At 42.2% G+C, this 13,554-nt stretch overlaps 1 protein-coding gene across 5 annotated transcripts in view; it reads right to left on the bottom strand.

Annotated features, from left to right (window-relative positions):
• Positions 1 to 12,154, bottom strand: part of HOOK3 (hook microtubule tethering protein 3) — a 1,188,278-nt gene extending 1,176,124 nt beyond the window's left edge. For 2 of the 5 annotated variants that reach the window (XM_029601902.1, XM_029601911.1), the window contains exon 1: positions 11,862 to 12,150. In XM_029601902.1, coding sequence (XP_029457762.1) covers positions 11,862 to 11,918 — 57 coding nt within the window. In that variant the 5' untranslated portion in view covers positions 11,919 to 12,150. Of the gene's footprint in view, positions 1 to 11,861 lie in introns of all 5 variants that reach the window. The other 3 variants (XM_029601894.1, XM_029601878.1, XM_029601884.1) reach the window with 3 other exon arrangements.
• Between the last annotated feature and the right edge of the window lie 1,400 nt (positions 12,155 to 13,554).

Raw genomic sequence — 13,554 nt, 5'->3', positions numbered from 1 at the left:
CAGCAGCAAAATCGCTTCCTAGACACTCGCTCTTCAAGGTTGGCCGTTTGAAGTGTGATATGCCCAAGCACATAAAAGTGTTGTGGCTCAAAATTTAGCCTAATTACACGAATGTGCTGCTGAAGAAGAGCCGGAGTTGATCTCGGAACCTGAGACTGAGATAACAGAACCACAGTCATTACACCTATGATTTTAACCCCACACAACATTCGGGAACCCAGGACCAGAATGTAAATTGAACTAATAGTCCCCACCTGATCTAGTTTTATTAACTGGAATCAGGATAATGATGAGAAAACTCAAAGGAAAATCAATTAGGATTGAAAAATTGATTTTTTTTTTTTTTCAATATTTATCAAAAAGTTTTCGATTTTTACATAACGTAAACCAATTTACATTCAATATATTGCATATTCATCTGGAAATATATACTTCAATTTTAACACAATTTATCTTATAACATTGCAATAATAAAGAATAAAGATAACCTTATGCGCCAGGCTTGCGAGTTTAAAGAAAACAAAAAAATAAGAGAAAATAAGAGAATACAAAAACAAGTAACATGCACATCGACGCAGCATTTCCTATAATTTGTCCTGCCTTAACCCATTTTAAGGTATTGGTGATGAGGTCACAGGTTCACGTGCTTCAATAAACTGATGTAATTGATCTATAATTGTGAAACTAAATGATTCATTTTCTTTTTTTTTTTTAAATACACTGACAAGGATATTTCAATTGAAATGAATAACCTAAAGAAATTACCCTTTGCCTTACTGCCAAGAATTCTCGCCTTTTATTGCAAGTTACAGGAGCTAAGTCAGGAAAGAGTTTCACATTTTGACCATAATATAATATAGGGTATTTTTGAAAATAAGTCTTCATTAATTTACTGATATCTAATGTAGAAATAAAGGAAACTATTAAAGTATTCCTTTCCAGTACTTCCAAAGTAGAATTTTCAAGAAAACTAGTTAAATTGATCGGTACTGCTATAACAGTAAAAATGGATTTTTTAAACATTTTTAAAAAGGATATGTTGAAAAACCAAGAATATGTTGGAAAGGGGAGGGGAGGAGAGAAGAAAGAAAAGAAAGGAGAAATGAGAATTAAAGGAGAATGAGAATGAAGAAAAGAAGAAATGGGAATAAAGGAAAAAGGGGAGTGGAAAGAAAAGGTCTAAGGACACAGACCTAAAAGAACACGGACCACTGAAGGTCACGGTTAAGGCCAGCAGGATGAGACGTATTGAGAGTGAAAATCCACCACTGGGACCCATTTTGGTTGTTCCATTTTACAATATATATATATTTTTATTTGCTTTTCTGTTACAGTTCCCTTCTTTATATAATTGTTGGAGTTCCCTCTGTAGATAGGTAAGAAAGCTGCACATATTTTGAAATTGATTGGGAACCCTTGTGAACCATCTCTCATTGTATTCAGAAGGTATGTTTCTATACCTATCTCATGTTAATTCATTTTTCACCCATTTTTCTTGCTCTTCCTTTGTTAAAATGGCTTTCCCCTCCATCTTTTTCAGCTTTCATTTTTTGGACAACCCTCCAAAGGTGCCCCTTTTTCATCTCTGGTGTTTCCCCCGATAGGTATCACCATGCTATTATATTCTATGCGGTTTTTACTTGGTCCATGTACCTTCACTATGTTTATCCTGCTTGTTTGCCTTTTTTTTTCAGAATATTCGGATAAGAGTTTTGATCTATGCGTTAGACACACTTGACACTAGTCAAGAGGTACCTCTATTTTTTATTTTTTTTTGGACTGTTGACATCTCCCCTTTCCTTTCTCCCCCTTTTTTCCCCAGGCCCGTCGCCTACCCTATCAAAAATGTATTTCCTTTTCTATGCAGTCTCTAAGCATATATCCCTTACTGTTCCTTTTTTCTGAGCAGGTTTACAAGCTTCCGCCCCCCCACCCCCTCGCTTTGAATTTAATGATTATATGCTTTATATATCTTACACGTGGAGTTTTATACTTTTCCTCCCCCCTCCTTTCTCCCCCTCCCTCTTCTCCCCTTGTCCCCTATTCCCTTCTCCTCTCTCCCCTTCCCGTTTTTATGCTTTTGGTTTTGCTGACAGTTTTTCCGAGCCTCTGTCCTTCCCGACACAACCCATGTGGCAAAACATGGTCCGTGTCGGGGGACCGAAACCTCTCTGTAAGAATTCATGAATAAAAGGTGGAAACACTTGCTTTAAGTCTTCACTTCTTTGACTAATTCTACACAAGGATCTGTGAATTCCCAGAGCTATACTATGTTTTGGCACTTTGAATGTAAATCTGTCAGCCTGTTTTCTGAATACATAAAAATGCATCTCCGTCAAAAACAGGAGGCCTCTGGTGTACCGATGTAGAAAAACAAAACATGTATATATCTGATTTTTACAAAAAAGAAGGTGTAGTTTTAAGGCCTGAACAGGTTAGTATAAACCCCGCAAAGCGTCAAATTGCCAAGCTTTTCTTAAACTCTTTGTGGGGGAAGTTTGGTCAAAGAACAAACCTACCTGTTACAAGTATTGTGAGAGATCCTGACGATCTGTATAAGTATTTGTTTTCACCCGAATATGATGTTTCATCATGTGATTTTATTGATGATGAAACAGCCTGTGTAACATGGAAGCATTCAAAAGACCGCAGCATATTGTCAGGTAATACAAACATCTTCATTGCCTGTTTCACAACTGCTTATGCTCGTTTAGAACTGTACAAACTGCTTGACAGTTTGCAAGAACGTTGTCTGTACCACGATACAGACTCTGTGATATTTGTGAGTCGTGAGGGTGCCAGCGATCCCCCTTTGGGAGATTATTTAGGACAGTTGACGAGCGAGATACCCGCAGACGAGCATATCAGCTGGACCCAAAACATATGGCTACAAACTATCCAGCAGAAAGACCTGTATGAAAGTGAAGGGGTTTACGTTAAATGTAGAAAATTGTAAAAAGATCAATTTCACTAATTTGAAAGACCTCGTCTTTGACTATAAAACTGACGCCGTGGACAAGAGTCCTAAAAAGATACAGGTACAACAATCTGGGATCATTAGAAACAAAAAGACCTGGGCGATAGAGACCGGCCTACTTAAGAAAACACAAAGGGTCGTATACGATAAAAGGGTGATAAAAGAGGGTTTTAACACGCTGCCTTATGGATACTGAATTTGTGGATGTGCGCTGGAGGCACCCATTTTCGTGTATTTTAGCCGGACCGTCAAATAGCGGCAAAAGCTTCTTTGTTAAAAACCTGCTAGATCACACTGGACGTGTGTTGACTGACATGCCTGATAATATTGTATGGTGTTATAGTTGCTGGCAACCTTTGTATAAAGAAATGCTGTGTAAATATCCTTTTATTACCTTTATGGATTCTTTGCCTGATACTTTTAATGATGATCAACTGTTTCCAACCAATAAAATAAATATGGTTATTATAGACGATTTGATGGCTTCTGCTTGTAAAAGTGATGAAATCGAGAAAGCCTTCACACAATACGTGCATCACAGAAATCTGAGTATTATATATATTGTACAAAATGTCTTCTGTCAAGGCAAAACAAGCAGAACTATAGCCTTAAATACCAAATATATGGTGCTCTTTAAGAATCCTAGAGACAAGTTGCAAATCGCTATTTTAGCCAGACAGATGTACCCCGGTAAGTCACGCTTCTTTTTAGAAGCCTTTGAGGATGCCACCAGAAAGCCATATGGATATCTCATCATGGATTTAAATGCTACGACCCCTGAGCGTTACAGATTGAGGACAAACATCTTTCCACCAGAATGGACCACGGTATATTGTGAAAAAACACAACCCCTCCATAAAAAGAAGTGAATATATATTCTCCCCCACATATTTGTTTTGTGTGTGTCCCAGAGATCATGTCTGCTCGCTTAAAGCGGAACCTAGCCCTTTTAAAACTTTTAGTTCAAGCCTCTCCGCAACTGAGAAAAGCTATCCTAAAGGCCGCTTCTAACGATTTAGTGGGGGCCATAGCAGAGATTGCACTAAACACTCTGAGAGGTAATGTTCCTTTATCACAACAGCAGATAAACATCTTGAAAAGGAAACGTCAAGCCATAAGGATTTTGGGTGATAAAAGAATAACACTTAAGAAAAAAAAGAAGCTGGTCAAACAGTCAGGGGGGTTTATCGGGCCTCTGCTAGGATTCGCGCTACCACTCATCACAGGGCTTTTGAGCTAAAATACTAATGCAGCACACAGAAAAAATGTATTTAGTGTCTAGTCAACAACTTGACCGTTTGAGAAGCCCTTCAGTTCATGAGGAAAATATTAGAACCATAGCTGTTCAAAGACTCGATGAAGAAATGAAAGGTATACTTCAAAGTTCTGGTATGTCTGAATATGAGAAAGCCAAACACTATTCAGAAGTGCTACAGCGCTATCTGGTGCTTAACAGACACGGAGAAATGGAAAAAGAAAGAATAAATCTGTATCTACCCCCACAGGATGATACAGCAACCTCTGCATTTCTAGAGCACAAAAGCCCCCCATACCCCATCCTGCAGGAAGTGTTAAACAGCATCAGCATGCACCGTAGAAAAAAATGCAGAAATACTGCTCAATAAACTGTCAAAGAATAAGGACATTGCATCCTGGGAGAGTAATGGGACTTTTGTATACAAGGGAAGACCTGTAAGTGGCTCTAACCTATTAGACCTGATTCGTGGAGCTACACAGACCCGTGCTCTTTCACATCGGAGGATACCCAAAGGTTGGGGAGAGTTCATGCAAACCCTGGCAGAATTAAACATGCCCTCCACCGTCATGGGTAATCCAGCCAACAGGGATCTGCTGGTACAGCTCAAGGAAAATCCTTCAGCGACAACTGCTGAAATGTACACAAAGACTGTAAAGTGCAAAGACCCCCTCCCCCGTAAAAGACGTAAAGTACTTGACACAAACAGATGGTTGAAGGTGTAATTATATCTTTTCAAATAAAAAAGGCTTTTTTAAAATATAGACTATAGACGTTTGGTTTGTTTTTCAAAAACTCTCAAGAGAGATTGTTTTTATTTAGGATTAGTACAATATTCTTGGTACGGTACACACACCTGGGGGGTATGAAACAGACAGCGAAAAGATTTAGACATACAACATGTTCTCTGTTTGTTGTTTTTTACAAATTGTAAAACCATTTTGTCATTTTGCAATGGTTCTTCGGAATACAGTTTTAAAATATTTTCAAAAGACAGCCCTTTACAGCGTTGATGTAGGAAAAACACACAGTGGTTACCGCAGGTTGTAGATACAGGGTGTTGCAGTTGTTTGCTGCTGTATAAAACATCCTCACAATGTTTATTGAAAAAGTTCATAATACTGTTAGGGAAGAACAAACTATCAGGCTGTTGCCCGTAGGAATCAAAAAATTCTCCTGTGCCGTTTTCAGTCACGTATATTGCTAGCCAGTGTTCTCCAGGAAGGTCGTGGGGGTGGGTATTTACCACCAAGCTTGCAGGTTTCCTTTCTATTTGTACATCAGACAGCCAGTCACTGGGTAGGACGTCTACAAAAGATTTTGTAACATACGGATCCTTCTTTAAAATACGGTAGATCTGTACGGTGTTCATCATCATAGATAATCAAAAAGGACGTTCCTTCTGTGGTTAATTTCTATCACGTTGTCAAAGACACCATACACAATCATATTCACCATGTGTGGCAAAGCGATGGCAAAACGGATTTCAGCCCACAGATTACCGGTTTTAATCAAAGAGTAGTGGTCCGTGCACTCTTGGTCGGGTGATAGGTCAAAGGCCAGCAAGGTATAACCTTGGTAAAACTCTTGACGATCAATCAGGAGAGCACTGTCTTTCAAATGTTTACCCGTTGCTTGAACCAGCTGCATGTATTCTCTGATACAACAGCCATTATCGAAATCCGGCTGGAGAGGTTTCCCTGGGACTTGCTCACCATCCACATACAGCGCAGCAAAGTTAATATCGTAATGTTTAAAATTGAAGGGGTTTTTAGAGTAATTACTGCTGAAAGCGTCATTATCCACAAAGCCCAATACGATAATTTTGGGTAATTGTCCCAAAAAGAGGTTTTCCTGGTTAGTCACACGGGCGCCAGCCGGTATGCTAAAGACTTTCAGACTTACACGGTCCACGGCGTACTTGACATTAGCTCTCAGCAGCGCTTCTGCATGCCCCAAGCGCACTCCCGGTGACACTTTCACTCTCCTTACAAAGAGGGCTGCAGATAAAATAAGGAGTTTGTACCTCTCGTTGGCATCTCCGCTCATTAAGCAGAACGTATCTTTGTTCCGCGTTAGTTTAATTTTCACATCCACGCCATTTATGAGCAGCTTTTCTTGAAAAAACAGATCGCTATGTAAATGTCCCAGAAGCTCTACTTTATGGCTAGCGACTGTAAAAACAGCTCTTTCGGTAAAACCTTTATTACGGGATCCCACGTCTCTCACTTCATGGTTTCCGGCTGTGTCTTTATAAAATAGGCCGCTTGTAAACTGTGTTTTGAGAGGACCCTCGCCGTAATTGAGAAACAGTTCTATGAGGGCTCTGTAAGGGTAACAGTTGTTGCTCTGACTAATGAGTCTATCTCCGAGAGTGACATCCAGCTGGCTAAAAATAGAGGCTATTGGATAGTTCACGAGAGCTACTCTGGCCCCTACTTCAAGATCGGACCCATCTTCGTTCACGATTTTGCAGGTCAGGTACAGCAACGTGTTGTTCAAATCCAGGTAATCCTCGCCATGTCCGGCTATATAAAAATCTAAAGGGGCTGTTTCTGACAAGGCAGATAATGGCGGAATCTCCACATAAACACTTTTTTCTATGCTGGTTTGTGTGGGGGCCAGTTGAAACAGATCCAGTTCTGATTTCAAACATTCTTCAGACCCCTGATGTACAAAAGCCATAGTTTTAGAATATATCTTGCTTCTTGGCGGAGAGGTTTCTCTTCTTCCCCTTGCGGTTAGTCTTTTGAGACTTGACACGTTTGGTCTTCTTTGTTTTAAAAGGTTCAGGAGGCCCCTGTTGATTGGTTCTCTTTCTTTTAACAGCTCTTCTAATAACCACTAATCCTGACCCCTCCTGCTCTGTGTTATTGTTCATTTTATGCAGAACCGCCGTTGTGACACGGCCCATAACATCTTTGGCGATGTTTTTTGCTGCACTTTTCACATGAGGTTTAACAATCTCAAAACCCCTTCTCAAAAGAGGTATTGCTTTTCTAAAGAGACTACGAAAAATTCCGCCTATCCCAGCCCCGTACATGACCGGAGCACCGTAATACCCCGAAAGGCCTTCACCGGCCTGTGCTGCATAGTAATTTCTGTATGCACCAGGGTCCCCATAGTCTTTAACCACAACCATTTTAAAAAATTCACTATTGGGGAACTCACTGGTTCTGGTCCGTCTTTATTTCAAATGTTATGGTGTCTATGTGCTGCTTGTTCACAGGAACATAATGCGGTTTATCATAAGTGAAGGTGATAAACTCGTCCTTACCCCCTTTAGTGGGAACACAACGAAGTAGCTGCACAAAATGGTCTCCCACCAGCTGGTGCTCTACAATATCCGTATACAGGTATAGGGTATTAAACCCTCCTGTGATATCCGTTGGAAATAGCGAGCGGTTCGTATTCGTTTTAGCTTCTAGCCCCAAAATGGTCGCTGAGTCACCCCCTGCAGAAATTACTGCTTTGTCCTCTGATTTTAATTTGATTCTTCGGATATTGGGGTCATAGATGATTCGTGATGCCATGGCTTTGAGGACACTGTTCATGTCGTGGTTCATTTGATCCGTCAGGTTTTGAACGGTTGCATAATACCCTCTTCGTACAACAAAGTGATGCTCTGTGCTTCCTTCACCCATGGTGACAATATATTTATGGTCTTCTTTAATATTATCCCATGTGTTCGGGTACTGTATTTCCACCAGACCCACTTCCCACGGGCCCTGTAGGTCCAAAGGTCTAGCTAATTGTGTGGTGAAATTAGAGCTGTTGTTTTGTGGAAATATTCTCACAGAGGCGTTACTAGGCAGCGTTACGTAAAATCCCCCTTCATTCATTTTTTTCTTTTTATGAGACAAGGCCTTTTCAAATCAAATGTTTTGAATCTCTGATGCTTTTATCCAGCTGTTAAATTTTTCCGGCCATCCTCGCCATTTCACAAAGCACTGCTTGTTCTTACCTCTCCCTTTTACCTTTAGAACCTTATCAACGCGGTATATTCTGTCCTGTTGAGGGCTGACTTTCTGTAATTCTTCAGGATAAAAATAACCTTGAATGGTTTCCTCACCATAATCTTGTACACTGTTTTCTGTCCCCTGCTTAGGACGTCAGTTATTATAAATATCTCATCTGTCCATGTTTGTTCATAACCTTTTTCAAATTTCCCTTTAGTTTTTGACAGTCTAACATGATCCCCCTTTTTTAAAAAAGGCTTAGCAGTTTCATGTTTGTTGTTATTGCCGTAGATTACTTTCCAGAACCGCAGTGAGTTTGAGGTTGTTACATCGATGGGGCGGGCCTGTATTGTTCTGTGAAAACTGCGATTGTAACTGTTCATAAAAGCCGGAAGCACATCTTCATAGCGAAAAGTGTTGCGCGCTGTAAAGTATCGCCACATTTTGGATTTTAAAGTCCTGTTAAATCTCTCCACAACTGCTGCCTTAACATCGTTGTTGGTCACAAAATGCTGAATGCCCCTGTATTTTAACAAACTCTTCACAGATCTGTTTAAAAACTCTTTACCTCTGTCTGTTTGTATTTTGTTGGGAACACGACCACCTTTAAATATATTTTCAAAGGCCTCGGCCACTTCACGACCTGTTTTTGTTTTTAGGGTCACAGCCCATGCGTATTTTGACAAAATATCTATCACCGTCAAAATGTATTTGTAGCCTCTGTTATAACCAGACAAGGCTGTCATGTCAACAAGATCTGCTTGCCATTGCCAATCCATATCTGGCACTATGGTTTTATTTCTTTTAAATCGTACCCTAGCAGGTTTGTGTAAAGAATAAGCATCTTGTTCTGTAAGCCAATCAATCACTTGTTTCTTGGTCACAGACGGCATACATGCTTTAGCTGCCTGCAAAAGAGGTGTTATACCGGCAAAACTGCCGGTATTTCCTGGCTCATTATAAATTTTCTTTAAGATCCGCTGGTGCATTCTTGTTTTTTTATATGGCTGTAAAATACAGAAGTCTGTTTTTTTTAAAACAAAACTAAAGCCTTGTGTTTCACCATTGCAAACCTACACCCCCCACTGCTTTCAATTATCCTCTGCTCAGATTTAGGTCTGGGGGAAGGGCGGATTGAGGCAGAGAGGGGCGGGGGGGGGGGGGGGGGGGAAGGGGTGTTGTTGGATTCTCCCTGTCTCTGTGTATAGAATGAGTCACGGCTTCCTGCCTGCTCTCTGGTAACTTTTTTTATTGGGGCATGCCTATCTACAGCAAGGGCTTGGAGGGGTGGGCTTGGGCTTCTGGTGACATCACTGGGGGGGTTTGGCTTGGGGGTTTGAGTGACAGCGTACCCATTATACTACCCGGTCCCTAGTCTTTTGGAAAAAAAAACAAAACCTGTCTTTTGCAAAGTTTGATCCTGCAGTTCATGCAATTCACCACCGGTAGCTTCAATCACTTGTTTTAAAAAAACCAAATCCTTGTCAACAGAATGAGCCACAGTTTTTCGGCCTCCTAACAGCTTGTATTTTGTTTGTTTTTTTAAAAACAGAGTGGCTAGAAAAAAAGCATATTTCCTGCAGTTTTCCTGCCTCCTAAAAGCATACTACCGGCTCCGACATCATTAAAAGGCATCAGGAGGTTCTAGGAGCGCATATTTCGGGACTTTTGTATTGTACTTCCGGTGAAATCATCAAAAACAGCCAGAGTCCATTAATACTGACATCATTAAAAAAGCGACAGGACCCTTTCTGATGACGTTTTAGGGGGTGTGTTTTTGGGGGGCGGTGTGGGGTGGACTTCCGGTGATGTCATACCCGCTATGTCACAGGGGGGTGTGGCTTTGGGTTGGGGTGTGGGCGGGGTCATCCGTGACATCATGGGGGGGCGGTTTGGGGGTGGGGTGTGGGAGGGGTGTGGGAGGGGCTCCCCATTCACTTCTATTGGGAGGGGAGGAGCATCGATGGGGTCTGGGCGGGGTCTGGGGCGGGGCCAGGGGCAGAAGGGGTGGGGCCTGTGGCAGAAGGGGTGGGGCCTGGGGGCATGGTCGAGGGTGGGATGAGACAGGAGGGGCGTGGCTATGCCCCCATTCACTTCTATGGGGAGTGGGCGGGGCTTAGACCGGAAGTGACCGCTGATTTGCTGCGGAAGGGGTGGGGCCTGTGGCAGAAGGGGTGTGGCCGGGGCATGGTCAAGGACGGGAGGGGCGGGAGGGGCGTGGCTACACCCCCATTCACTTCTATGGGGAGTGGGCGGGGCATGGGCGGGGCTTAGACCGGAAGTGAACGCTGATTGGCTGCTGTCATCCTTATCTCACCTGTCAATCAGTTTGACTGATCGTGTACCCATTATACTACTTACATTTAAATAAAATTAGTGTTCAGGACCGAGCGGTAGGTGAGCTGCACTGTGTGTGCGGCAACCGCGGGTGCCGCAGGCACTAACGCAGCTCTTCCTACCGCTCGGTACTGGATAGACCTGTAAGGAAGTTAACAAACAAGCTATTTGAGAAATCTGTTTAGCACTCCTGCTTAGCTGCTCCAGCAAACTGGAAATTAAAGCATGCTAGACATGACAATTTCAGGTGATGCAAGCTTAGTTAAAAGTCCTCACCTACCAGTACTGAAAGCTAATAAGATGTGAGGAACTCCTTACAAAGATGACATTGTAATCAAAAGATATCCATTACATTAACCTTAAAAAAGCTGTATACTGTGTACTGCGCAACTCAAACGTATACATAGCAAACAGACCTTGCATTAACTCACATTTTATTAAAACTGCAAATTACAAAACCAACTTTATTAGAGGCTATGATTTTAGAAACAGCCTTAAAAAATGGAATACTTTACACATCTAAACACATCATTGTAGTAATGGAAATCTGGCTTCTCATGTTACTACATGAAAGATTCCTGAAGTAACATCACTGTGATGTCAGTCCGAAAAATGTCATGCCTGCAGTAATTGCCGTTTCCAAAAATCTCAGCCACCTATGATGTCAACTTTTCACGTACAGCAATTCGGGTTTTATTTAATACAGAAGTTCTTTTAGCGGTTTCCCTATAATGTCCTGAACCCCTAAGGCCATAGGTTTAGGGTAGCGTCACTTATTACATTAAGTAGAAAGGAATCTGATCCATCTCCGTTTACACATTTGTGATATCGAAGTCGATGTGGAGCAACCAGAACTGGCACTTTTCTGCTGCTGAAAGTAGCAACAAATAACGTTACCAAATAACTCAGGAATATTTCCAACAGAATAAAAGATGCTTCCCTACATCTAGAGTGCTAAAATACCGTACAATATACAAAAGATGCAGCTTTTCTTACAATCCTTAACAAAACACTCCTTAGCTTTAAAAAAAAAAAAAAAAAGAGAGACAGATTCAGAGTTAAAAACTCTGTCCATCTTGCTAGCGGCATATAACGGATTACTGTGTATCAGAGAACAGAGCTTCAGTCAACATGCAAATTACATTTTATCATGTGCAAACAAATTACAAAAGATAAGAAAACAGTAGTAGCAAAGGCACACATTCACACAACCAACAGTGCAACGCCAAATCCCCTGGCTCCCAGCCGCACTCCGGAACCCATGAACGCCGCGGGGCGGGGTAGCGGGGCGAGGCCGGTCCCGTTATCCGCAGCCGTAAGCGGAGACACTCACCCACGTCAGGAGAGACTCACATAACTCCACCCGGTCCAAGGACTCGGCGGTGAGCATCTCCCGGCTTTCCCTGGCTTTACCACCGCAAACTAGCAACAGTGCCGCCGGAATCACAGCCGAAACCCCAGACGCCGCCGCCCAGACCTAGCTCCGGCTACCGCTCACTGCGCAGAATCCCACACGCGTCCAGCTCCTGCCTTCTCCGACGCAAACCGTACGCACGCGCATATTCGCCTCTCGGCCCTAAGGGCAGCCAGCTGCCAAAACTCGCAGGAAAAGCATGTGCGCATGCGTACAAGAGAATGCATCCTTTCCAGGCATGGAAGATGGCAGTAACTTTGCAGTTGTTTAGGTTCGGATTCATCTCTTGCGAGACGTGGCGTCACGTGTTTTGTGAGTCTGTAAGTGACGGGCGTGCGGAGACGTCTTTATTCCAGTCACTGACAAGGGAGGAAATGACGTGTTTGCATGTCGATCATTATGGCTGGATAATGCTTTTTGTAGCTAGTTAAAATGGATTTGTTTTTGAAGGACAGCAAGCATGAAGACTATTAATTTTCATTTGGGGCGGTTAAAATACTTTCCTCCGATTTGGGCTTCCAGCGGCCTAACGTGCAGCGGTTGCGCTTGTTCGTGTTCGAGGAGCAGCAGTGGGTAGTCTGTGTTACCGTATCCCTTCCCCGAAAAAGGAGCTGCGTCTGCCACTTGGGTCTTCTGGATACTCCCTCTGGGGCGGGGGTGGCTAATTCCGTTCGTCAAGAGACATAAAAAGGCCTGGTTTTCAAGCTAGCCACAATGAATATGAATGACATAAAGTATCTTCTCCATACAACTTTATCTCATTCGTATTAGTTATGGATATCCTGGAAACCAAACCTGTTTGCTGCTCTTGGCCGGAGTTGGCCACTCTTGGTCCAGAAGAGAAATAATACAGTACTGCACCAGCCAGTAATTACTAATTGTTCTCATCTTGCCTAATGTAGTCAAACCAAAGACTCTGTTAAAGGGCTGTTGGAACTAGATCTCTGTTTTTTGGTTTGTTTTTTTTTATTGTAACCATTTAAGTCTGAGGTCTCTAGTCTACAAATCTCACAATACTTAAGGGGTTTATCAAAGCAGTGCAGAGTTGCCACCCTATGTGACATTTAGTCAATTTGATAAAAGCTAACATTTTGACATGACCCGTGCTTCAGGAGCTACATCTTACAGGAGCCTTTTTCATCTGTTGAAGCTGCTTTGGCATGGACACAACTCAGAGACAGTGTGCTAAGATCCAAGGTGGGTGGGAAGTCAGCGGATGCTACTGTACAAAGGAAAGGGAAATGAAAGAAAGCTTATATTATGTTGGCTATAAATTGGAAAAGCAAACATTTGTCTACAACTAATGTTTTGTTTTCTGAAGGAAAAGATTGTATGTCCCTCTAATAATTTAATATCCTATCCACCCCGAATTTTCAGGACATCAGGGGGGTACATGAGAATTATTTATCAAGTGGATTTTTTTGTAGACCAATGTATACATAGACATCCCATGAATTCTCCATTAGATGGTCCTTGCCCAAGTCCTGGGTGGGAAGATAGGAGAGGGGCATATTACGTAACACTTCTGAGGCTTGCTGAAATGGTGTGCTCCTGAGTAGAAAGAGGTGTGGCATATTTGTTTGGCTTTTGAAGGCATAGGAACTGGGGGGGG

The sequence above is a fragment of the Rhinatrema bivittatum genome, chromosome 1, assembly GCF_901001135.1.
Source record: "Rhinatrema bivittatum chromosome 1, aRhiBiv1.1, whole genome shotgun sequence".
Taxonomy (NCBI): Eukaryota; Metazoa; Chordata; class Amphibia; order Gymnophiona; family Rhinatrematidae; genus Rhinatrema; species Rhinatrema bivittatum.
The sequence above is the reverse complement of the archived record's forward strand: the minus strand, read 5'-3'. Positions and strand labels throughout refer to the sequence as shown.